Here is an 11,432-nt window from a genome sequence, read left to right as displayed (position 1 = left end):
ACTTATTAAATCCTGTTGCCAATTTTGTTTGGTATTCATTTACAAAGTACTAATAAAGTCAAGTTTCGGACCACTCCGATGAAGTGGTCACTCCGATGAAATTTAACATTTTTTTATAAAATGCTTCGGATCGTTTCCTATTTCCGACACTAAACGATATACACTGTATCACAATCTATAGATATGGCTCAGGTTACTCATAGTAATAGTGAGGAAAGTAGAACTAAAGACAGGCAAAGCAGAAATATTAAAAGTAAGGTTTATTTATTTGTCTTTAAAATGTAAAAAAAAAAAAAAAAAAAAAAAAAAAAAGTCACCAATCTGTTTTCTTAGTGGTTAAGCCCAAACCACTGATCACAGACACACAACACTAGCGTGAACATTACACATAATCTTATCATAAGCCAGTATTATAATCATAATAATAGCATAGTACTATATGCAGCAAGCATAAAATAATTTGCTAAACAATTTTCTAAATAATGTGCTTGATCAATAAGGCACTCAAGCAAATGTTTTGGGAAAATAATATTTAACCCACTTTCACTTTTGGTTTATGTTAGTACTGTTAATGAGGAAAGCGTAACGTTCACTCCATCTAGTAGCTTGCGTAAGAAACAGTGTTGGAAAATAAAAACTAAAGACATACAAAATATTCAGAAAGAAAAGAAAAAACAGTACTAGCAGACATGAAATATACACTGAAATTTTATATAAAAAACATTGCAGGTATAAAAAAAAGATGCTGTTGTATAAATTGCACGTTTATACTGCATGTGGCAAACAATATCCCGTCTGCTGTCTGTGCTTCCAAGAGATGGTTAGTGGACGATTCCTCTCACTTATACAAATATCACCACGCTCACTTCCTCTTCCTCCCAACACAGATCCAACACTTGTTCTGTTGTGAAGCCCATGAGGTTTATTGGATATTGGGAGTTAGAGTTCAGTGTCGTTGTATTTCTTGGGATTGTAATAGCCTCTGCGGGTCTGGTCAGCTAACTGGCGTCGATACTCATCCTCGCCATCGTCATCGGCGCGGTAGTGAGAGCGGCTCTCTGAATACGCTGGTTTGGAGGAGCTCTGGGACTCGGAGTTTGAGCTGGAGCTGAAGGGAATAGAGCCATCACTGAAAGGACGTACCATTAAAGACACTTTTGGGATTTATACATGTGTTGGAAAGAGTATCAGAGAAAAAAGGTAAAAGATAGGGTGGGTGAAAAAAAAACAAACTAACTTACCCAATTGGTTGTGGCCTGTTTTGGTTTGGTTTTGGCTTGTGGGGAACTGCGTAAATATCTGGATGTTTCTGAGATATTTCCAGCTGTTAACCAAAAAAATAGACACCAGCATTAATAAAAAATATATTATTTACACTATGTATGTATGCATCCATCCATCCGTCAATCTGTCCATCCATCCATTTATCCATCCATCTGGTTGTCTATCTATGTGTGTGTATGCAAACCATTTGAAATTTAGGTACATTTTGATTTTAATAAAAAACTATAAATTAAATCAAAATAAAATGGGGGAAATGTGCTTAATTATCATGAGTAATTGAATAAATAAATGCATGCTTCATTATTTTTTGATTCTGGTGTGAAATATGACATTTTTTATATTTTTGTGAGGTTCATTCTATCAGATCTACAGGTGCTTGTGTAATTGTGTGACTGAGATGAGACACTAACCCGTGCTTGTTCGGCCTCCTGGAGCTCCAGCATCCTTTTGGCCCGGGCCAGGTGATCCATTTGCTCGAAAGCCTTCACCTTTCCCCGGAAGGTGCGGTTGGCAGGGTCATCTGCGGGGTCTTTAGAGGTCGTGTCGTCCGCTGGGCCTGTCCTCGTCGTGAAACTTGGCTTCTGGGCTACTGGTGGTGGAAGGGGTTTGGTGCTGACAGGAACATCACTGCTGATTGTGCTGCTGGAACGGGAGTCAAAACTCCTGGAGTCGGCAGCACGGGAAGTTGACCTGACCTGTAGGAACACCAGTTTTTTTTTAAATGAGTTACTCATGGCTCAAGGATATTTCGGGGAGGAAAAGGAGGTATAAAGAAAATGACAAGACATCTGACCTTAGGGGGTTCTGGAACAAATGATGGAGGTGGACTGGGGTCCCGCTGCACCTCTCTGCTTGCAGGCTTCTTTGAACGCTCATGGGGAATGGGCACAGGCCTCTGAGTGAGAGAGAAAAAGGGACAAATAAACACATTAATAATGCAGACAATGATTTTAATACATATTCAACAATACAAGTCATAAGACGACAATACTTGGAAAAAAACAAAGGAAGAATGTTGCCATATTTCCTGTATTTATTAATACTACTACTATGCACACTTTTTAATATTTTTGACAGAAGTATTTTTTTCTACTCACAGAGGCTACATTTATTTATTCAAAAATACAGTAAAAGCAGTAATATTGTAAAATATTATTAGTACTCAAAATAACTGTTCTATTGTAATACATTTTAAAAATGTAATTTATTCGTGTGATCAAAGCTGAATTTTCTACATCATTACTCCAGTCTTCAGGGTCACATGATCCTTAGAGAAATTTCATTAGAGAAATCGCTCTAATATGATGATTTGATGCTCAAGAAACATTTCTAAATATCAGTGTTGAAAAAAGTTGTGCTACTTCATATTTTTGTGGAAACCATGATAATTTTTTTTCAAGATCTCTTACTGACCCCTACATTTCTGAACGATTAATGTAAAGTGATATTATTAAAAATGAACAGTGAAAAGTTGTCCTAAACTATTAAAAGTATTTGAAACAGTATCTCAAAAAACATAAAATTACATCACAGAGACTGTAATATTTAAACCTTATTATAATAAGTTAGCTCAAGCTTTTTAAAATGGTAAAAAAAAAAAAACAAGAAACTTTACAATATTAATTAATCATTGTTAAAAAAAAATATAACATTTTTACTTGACCACTTGACTTCTAGAGTCATTAAACTAACCAAACCCTGTTTAAATGACACATTAATTTATTGTCACTGAACTATATAAAGTCAAAAAGATGACCGATGTTCAACGTGAATGTGGGTTGAATATGCAGTTTTACAAGTGTCCTGTGCGGAGCACTGTGCACAAAGCTGGATCCATGAACCCATTTTTTATTATCACTGATTCTCATATGACCGTCATTAATAATGATACTGATAGTGAAAACAGGATGAGTGACCTTTACAGATTACAGATTTTGATAATCAAAAGACTGGGTGGGTATGGCTGGAATCACATTTCCAACAGTGGTGAAAGGGCAACATGACAGGAAATGCGTGTAGTAGTTTACAGAGCCACACTCACATCCTCGCTAACTGGCTCAGACGAGCGACTGATCGCTGACATGGGCTGTGGCTCGTCGGTGGACTCGTCAAGTTCGTTATCTGTGTACGCGCCGCCCTCATCCGCCGTATCCTCATAATCGCTGGTCAGCCGGCTGTCCATGCTTAGGTAGTCTGCGCTCATGGCCGACAAGTATGACATGCGATCGTCATGGAGATCCAAGTCCTCCTCAGATCCATCAAGCTGAAACACACACACAAACAATTTAACTCTATATCAGTGTGCACTGTTTCTTAACTCCCTGAATGCTTCCATTGTGAGTTTCTTCCGGGAACTAACATCTCACAATATTTCTAATGTAAATAATTCCCGCTCAAGGCATACGCAGAATAAAGGGTCAGGCCTGGTTGAGTTAGTAAGGGAAGGGAAGTGACATTTCCCACACTTGAAGCGGTTGACTAAAATCACAACATGCTGATTCAGCGACCAATCAGAGCACATTGTGCTTTTCAGAAGGAGGGGCTTCGTAGAGACAAGAACTAAACAAAGTGTACTGACAGACTGGGAAAAGAGTTGGGGCGTAAATCAGGTTCATCACGATACGATCTGATATTGATTCTCTTAGCCAGCGATATCTCAAAATTCAGCGATACGGTTAAATTCAGGGGTATATTGATTGATATACTGATAATGATATTATGGGCCTATTTTTTATTACCAGTTATATTTTTATTAACTCCCAAATTCAACCAAAAAACCTAATATGAACATTTCTCCATAAATTGCACATTGTTGTTAATTTTGAAATAACTAAAGATAACTACAGTATAGTAACATCCACACCAGCAGACAATATCATTGTGTTTATTCTAAGCACCCTTGTCTGTCACTTTAAATGCTTCGGCTTGTTACAGCAGTCAAATTACTAGGATTGATTCTGATTGGCTGTCAATGTTTTTATCATTCATCAGCTGGATAAAATAATTCTGAAAGTGATTCCAACAATACTGTTTTTCTGTGCTTTTATAATTTATTGCTGTGGTGTGAATTGTGCTATTCTTTAATACTTAGAACAATTTTTAGAACTTTATCTTTATTTTTATCATTATTATAGTTACAATGGTGTGAACCTTGGTGTGAACAGGCCTTAACAGAAGTTATCAGGTACAGAAAATGAATGAAGTAATCAAATGTAAAATAACACTGCATTTACTGTATATATTAAATATAAATTAATCCTTAAAGTCCCAAAATATATTCAGTCAAGAGCAGTGAGGGATGTTTTCTTTGTCTTTAGTTTTTTGACTAACATTAAATGACAAGCGGCAGGATGGTATATTAGGCTGCTGTCACTTTAAGACTGAATGCATGGATTCTAATATACTGTCACACATGCACTTTCTTTATCAACTCTATATATAACAACCGTGTTTACTATGATAATCACCAAGACGTGCATTTTGATAAAGTTTTGTGACGATTCAGCACAGGTCTGAGCATGTTTCACTCGCCCTGGGCCACTGGGTTGTCCTTATTGTCGAGCTCTGACAGGTGAAAGCACATACCAATGTAGGTATTGATTTTTTTCTTATGTGTTGCATGGATTCTTTTTATCGTAAGTAATTTGATTGATGTATTGATCAATATCGACGTATTGTTACACCACTAGAAGAAAGGTGGTAAAACAATGTCAAATATGTGAAGAATGTTTTTTGAACAATCAAGCATGAAAACCTATTCTAGCAAACCCTAAAAACTAAAAGACTTTAAAAGGTCATAATAGGTCCTTTTTAACATATGCAATTTACTTAAGTAACTCTTATGGAAACAATGAAGCACAACATTAACTGTAACTGTGTGTATTGTATTATGTAAGGAATAAATGCTTACCTTGCTTTCACAGACCCAGACGGCTTTATCTTGTTGTTCTCGTATGGCATCCTTGAGACTTCCAAACCAGGCATCATGGGAAGAGTTTAGATCAATGGTAGCTGGATAAAGAATCAAAACGTAGACATTGATAATCTAAATGGTGTTAGTACATTAGCATATTTTTACATTTCCTGAGAATGGCTCATTAGGCTTACCAGTGAACAGGTGTGAACAGGTTTTCCGCAGTTTAACTGCTTGTTCGTAAAGTTTGCGTGAGCTGCGGTTTGAGCCAGCAACCAGACGGTTTCTCATGGTCTTCACCCCCTGCTTGCTATCTGGGTTGAGGAAAAGGACGATGGGATACCACTGGGTGTAATTTAGGGTGTCTACAGCCTTTGGAGTGACGTCAAGCAGAGCGTGTCGATCCTATGAACAAGACATTTTTATTTTTTTAATATGAATGAATTTTTACACAAATTATGAAGGGTGACTGTGGGATGTTTACCTGCTCAATAATCTGACGAATAGTATTCAGTCTCACTACACCAGACGACTTCTCTGTGCCCGCGTCTTTAGGTTCTGTCTCTGTTACAAGAAAAACATGCACAGATCAAAAATCTCATCCACACACCACTATTTTTGCAGAGATCTTTTATAGTTGTGAATGGCTTACTTGCAATGACAAACTCATCTGGAAGATCCTTGGCAAGTTTTTCATTGGCCGCGTCTGAAATGGGGCCGAATATAACGACAGGTCGTCTAAACCCAGCTGGTGAAAAAAAAAAAAAAAAAAAAGTCTTAGTACATAAGCATATAAACAAGATATTAAAATGTGGCGATACTACTTGTTGAGGTGAAAATCTGTCTCCCGATATCAAGATGACAGAGTTGAGTTTCTGGTTAAATTACTCAATTAATCATCAAAATATGGGCGTACCTTCGCGCAGCACCACTCTCTCATAGGCTGGGAAGCGTGTAGTGACCGGTGTAGCACTGAGATCCTCTCTGCTCTTGCGAAGATCTTTTTTCTTGGCTGCCCTTTGGCCTCTCAGCCTCCAGAAATCTCCTCTGTCATTGGCAGAGCCTTTCTGTGCATTCTGAACGTTTGCCATCTGCTCCGCTCTGATCAAATAAAAGCACATTATTTGTTAGCTGTTTGTGTGGTCATTTTAAGTCAACATCAAAAAGTGACTGTGTGATGTCAGCAAGTAGCAAATGTCATTTCAGGGGTTGGTTTTGATTTCATGTTAACGTCAAGAAAAGTTGTCCAACTAAATACTAAAGAAATACGATAAACTAAGTATAATAATGAAGACATCTGCAGTGCAGTGTGATCCACTGTGTATTTCAGTTTGAATGATGATCTCACCTGCTCTTGCTGGGTATGATGCCTTTCTCCAAGAGCTGATTGTCTTTGTCCGTGCGGATGGCGAGCCAGTTACCCAACTTTCCGTCGTAAAGGGTGTCCACCACTTTAAATATTTCCCCTCTAGAGAAGGTCAAGCTCTGAGGAAGCTCTTTCTCATACTCAAAATGAGTTCTGATGAAGAAGTTGTCCCCTCGTCCAGACGCCAGGATGTCTTTATAAACTAAAATAAAACAAGACAATTATTCACAGCACATATTTTATATATATTATATGTGTTATATATAAAATTGTAGTGACTATGGTGGGGTTTTCTGAAGTACCATCAGGTTTGCTTTGAGCCAAGATGGTCACATCCTCTCCTTTGGGAATCTCCAGTAAATACAGAACTGCATCTTCCCGGACCATTCCTCTGAAATCCATATTATTTACCTGCAGGGAAGGAAAAACACAAATGATCAGTCGATAATGTGGACAAAATGTATAACGGATAAAGCCACGTAATCTTAAAACGTAGAGCCAGTGATGTTGCACCTTCACAATCTGGTCTCCAGCACAGAGTCCCTCCACCTCGGCAGGGCTGTCCTCCTGAACGCCCGCAATAAAAATGCCCACGTCATTTCCTCCAGCAAGTCGCAGGCCAACACTATCGCCCTTCAGAAAGCGCACCATCACAGTGTTTGGGCTGTGGGATATTTTAAGTTAGAATCACAAAGTTGTCACAAAAATACCTGTAGGTGGCAATAATCGGGCTCCAAGGAGATTGAAGGCAAAAATGACTACTGAAATTGAACTGGCCATTGGTGGCGTTTTTGTTTAGTTGTTGGTTTTTAATAAACTGTACGCCAAAATTCCTTTATGAAATATGTTTTTTCACTATAGGCGGGATTTAATGAACAGTTTTGAGGATTTTCCAAGAATCAATCTAGTACAAACCCATATATTTCCTGGTCCTCCAGACTGGGCCGCAAGGGAACTTTTGGCAGAGGTTTGGCTTTTAATGGAACACTTTTTGGTGCAGCATTTACCACAGGAGCTGTATTTAAAAAAAAAAGTCTTGTAATTTCTCAAAACTCTTGGAAGTGTGCATTAAATAATTCCATTTGTATTCATGAAAGATTGCAGTCTGTGTCACCTGGAGACTCGCTGCGAGGCTCGTCTTTCTCTATAGGTGGCGGTGGCAGCTCTGCTGGCGCGGCTCGGAATGGAGTTGGCATTGCTCCCATTTTAGCCAGTCTGTTAGGAGGCTCATCTCTTCCAACAAAAGATAGAAAACCAGTTACTCTATCAAAACATTTTGTAATATTTTTGTTGAAAGTGATGTCAGTTCATTTAAATATATATTAATTTAGTTTTATCGCTATGTTTCTGATTAACAACTTGAAAAACGTGAATCCCCTTACAGTCAACATTTTTTTGTATATATTTATTTATTTGATTTATATATATATATATATATATATATATATATATATATATATATATATATATATATATATATATATATATATATATATATATATAATCTTTGTTAACTTTTTGCAAACAGCACTGTCACATTCTAGAATTTTGATGCATTACCTGTTTTTGTCTTGTAGCCTCTCATTAGAGGAGTGTGACGAGAGGTCTGAGTGATGGCTCCGCCGATCCTCCTGAGGAGAATATGAGCGGTACGACTCAATCTCTGAAATATCTGCAACACACAGTAGATCTCATCATCACACTTGAACAAGCTTCAGGCATCATTCATGTTCACAGTGAAAACAGTGCATGATGGGTTATACATTACACACCCTACTTACATTTAGGGATAAAGGTTCAAATCCCTAAACCTGAGCAAAGAAAATAGGTTAATAATTAAAACCAGATTTGCTTTCCTTCGTTATTTGATATATATATAAGAACATGAACAAACAACTTCCAAAACAGGGGACAAGTCTCACTAGAGTTTATAAAATTACATTTTTCATAAGCTTTGGATTATGGGTAGGGTTTATGTAATCCTCCCTAAGCCAAAAGCCCTTCTTTTCAATCCAGTGTCAGTACAGCAGTTCAAAAAAAAGTTGAGAGGTCAGAGGTCTCTAAGAGATTTCGGCAGGGTATCATCAAACACCTCATGAAACACACACATCACTATAAATGCAAACAATAATTCATATGAATCATTTATTAAATGTTTATATATCAGCAACCCAAATATAGGCTCCCATTCTAAAAAAATTACAGGGCCATACACATTTTTGTTCAATAAAATGCTCTGCAAAATTTACTAATTGTTGTTGCTGTTGGTGTGAAGTAGTATTAGTGGGAGATGCAAAGTTTATTATTTATTATTTAGCAAATTAATATTCATGGCTTTTAAGTAAAAGCTACTTTCCCTTTGATATGTATCGCTCCAACTTTCCGTTTAAATGGCAAATACATCAATGGCAAAGAGAAAACTGCTTATTAAAGCTACACTGTGCAACTTTTTGTTAGTTTATTCTTAGCTAAAAACACTAAATTCTTTCAAAAATATATGTGCTTGCTCATTAATGTATATTTACTTATTTCAAGTAATAAAGTATTCTCGTAAGTTTATATGCCATTGAAAATACATACGGGTGAGGGGTTTGAATGCCGGTCGCCATGTTACCCCTCCATCTTGAAAGTACATTAGCCAAAGAGGGACATACCCATAAATTCAAGCTTCGCCTTTTGAGTTAACACTTGATAGCACTGTGTAGAATGTGAAGAGGGGGATTGCCATGTTAATCTTGGACTAAATCGGCCGCCGAAGGAGTTAGAACGAAATCAGAATTGAGAGGAACAGAAACTAATATTCACTGGATGGTCATATACCTTTACACCGCTAGATGGGGGAAAATATCACAGTGTAGCTTTAAGCTATATTTAGAGGGCTTTAATTTAATCAGAAATGTGGTGCCTGATTATCTGCTAATATTGTTTTGTTAGGGTCTGTAGACCGCTCACCATCTATTTCTGAGTCGCTGTCTGCCATGGGTGGGACTCGGATGAGCACCTGACTGTGGTCCCTCTGCACCATCAGCTGCAGCTTTCCACGAGACTTCTCAATCAGCTTTCCTGCGTCGCTCAGAGACAGATTCTCTGTGACCGTACCGTTAATCTGACGCATCAAAATGAGTGTTAATAAATAACAAATGAAGCACTTCAAATGTAAGATCTTATAATAAACAAATAAAAATATAAAACAATTCAGTAAGATTTAAAAAAAATAACTTTTACATTAAAAGCCACAGCTAAAACATTAATGCTACAAAATGGCAATTTATATATATATATATATATATATATATATATATTCAACTTTGATCACAGGAATAAGGGTGTGTTCACACTTAGTATCAGTTAATAAAAAAAAAAATGTAGTCCTGATCCGCTTAGTGTTAAAATTGGCCTTTTAACACCAAACCTGAAGATACCAAACCTAAAGGCATTGGGATATGTTCACAATCGGATTGGTTGGCTTTTATTGCGTATATTTCAGGACAGAACTTACCGAAACTAAAACATTGTCTGTGCTCTGGGCTAAATACACATGTTGTATGTGCATAGCCTAAATATGATGGCATTTTGACCAGCTCAGAACTCATAAAGAGTTTATAAAATGTGTTAAGGAGTCAAAACAGTGGCAGGAATCCCTCTGTCACACACAAATAAAGATCTGCAGCGAGGAGAAGCAGCTCTGATGCCTGTACCGAACTGTGATGGGCAACATCGCTGCTATAATGAGAAAAAAATGGTATGCTAGAGCATCCTTTTTAGGCTCGCATCTTGTGATATCATGACCTTTTTTTGGTTTGTTTACATGTCTTTGGTCCATGTTTCGCTCATATTTCAGTCGAACAGCACCAGAGCTTATTTGTAAGTGGACCGAGACCCATCTTTTAAGTGGTTTTCTTTTTCTTTGGTGCGCACCAGGGTTCGGATGGCACTTATTCAAATGAACCGCACTAACAGAGCTGTTAGTTTTAATTGAACCAAACCTGCCAAGTGTCAACAAGTCACAGTCTAAACTACAATTCAAAATACATTAAAATAGAAAGTTATTTTAAATTTTAATCATATTTCACATTATTACTGTTTTCGCTGTATTTTTAATCAAATAAATGCAGCCTCGGTGGGCATAAGATGCTTCTTACCAAAACATTAAAACAAATCTCAGTTTTTTTAAGGTAGCGTTTTATTTTTTAACATTTTCTGGAAAAAAATTGTAGTGCATACTAGAGCAAAATACGAGACAAGGACAGCTGCAGGTTATAATAGGTGTGCCAAAAGGTGCATAATGCCACAACAGAAACTAACTAACCCCTAACCCTGCATTCACATGCCGTCAACGCTTCCCATTTACTTTAAATTGGTGATGTCATGCGTTGCCGAACTGAATTGTGGGTTCTGATGTGTCGCATCACTGGTGTTGCTCGTGGCAGAAGATGAACAGTTTTTAACTTTTCAAGCGCCAACGCAGGGGTCATCTAATCAGATCGCCTATGCAAATACCCCAGGGCAGATGCTAGCCAATTGCTTTCATGCAGCACTGGTAAAGTAGTATGATTGGCTGTTGTCACTATGTGTCAGCACCAAGCTTCAGACACGGCCTCCATCAAGCGTTGACGCAGATGCCCCATGTGAATGCAGCGTAACAGACAGCTTTCGCAAACCAATTGTAAAGACCTTTCGGCATGCCTCTTACTCTGACCTGCAGATACCCATACTTTAAACACAAGCCATTCTGAGTGGTTGTTCCAGAGACTTACTTTCAGAATAACATCACCTTCTTGAAGTTTGCCTTCTTTGGATGCCAGGCCTGTGCTCGTCATCTCTTTGATGAACAACTGACTTCCGAGACGGAGGCCATATTCTGGACAC

The 11,432-nt window shown here is 37.6% G+C and overlaps 1 protein-coding gene across 4 annotated transcripts in view; it reads right to left on the bottom strand.

The window, feature by feature from the left end:
- Positions 1–285: 285 nt before the first annotated feature.
- Positions 286–11,432, bottom strand: part of tjp2a (tight junction protein 2a (zona occludens 2)) — a 39,784-nt gene continuing 28,637 nt past the window's right edge. For all 4 annotated transcript variants that reach the window (XM_067433168.1, XM_067433170.1, XM_067433169.1 and 1 more), the window contains 18 exons: positions 11,321–11,424; positions 9,516–9,669; positions 8,124–8,235; positions 7,678–7,796; positions 7,479–7,578; positions 7,077–7,227; positions 6,866–6,974; positions 6,546–6,765; positions 6,114–6,298; positions 5,850–5,945; positions 5,682–5,761; positions 5,392–5,602; positions 5,195–5,295; positions 3,326–3,547; positions 2,078–2,179; positions 1,695–1,979; positions 1,242–1,324; positions 286–1,108 (listed from right to left, as the gene is read on the bottom strand). In XM_067433168.1, coding sequence (XP_067289269.1) covers positions 940–1,108; positions 1,242–1,324; positions 1,695–1,979; positions 2,078–2,179; positions 3,326–3,547; positions 5,195–5,295; positions 5,392–5,602; positions 5,682–5,761; positions 5,850–5,945; positions 6,114–6,298; positions 6,546–6,765; positions 6,866–6,974; positions 7,077–7,227; positions 7,479–7,578; positions 7,678–7,796; positions 8,124–8,235; positions 9,516–9,669; positions 11,321–11,424 — 2,603 coding nt within the window. In that variant the 3' untranslated portion in view covers positions 286–939. The remainder of the gene's footprint in view (positions 1,109–1,241; positions 1,325–1,694; positions 1,980–2,077; positions 2,180–3,325; positions 3,548–5,194; positions 5,296–5,391; positions 5,603–5,681; positions 5,762–5,849; positions 5,946–6,113; positions 6,299–6,545; positions 6,766–6,865; positions 6,975–7,076; positions 7,228–7,478; positions 7,579–7,677; positions 7,797–8,123; positions 8,236–9,515; positions 9,670–11,320; positions 11,425–11,432) is intronic.

The sequence above is a fragment of the Pseudorasbora parva genome, chromosome 23 (assembly GCF_024679245.1).
Source record: "Pseudorasbora parva isolate DD20220531a chromosome 23, ASM2467924v1, whole genome shotgun sequence".
In the NCBI taxonomy this organism is placed as follows: Eukaryota; Metazoa; Chordata; class Actinopteri; order Cypriniformes; family Gobionidae; genus Pseudorasbora; species Pseudorasbora parva.
Note: the sequence above shows the minus strand (reverse complement) of the source record. Positions and strands in the feature narration are given on the sequence as shown.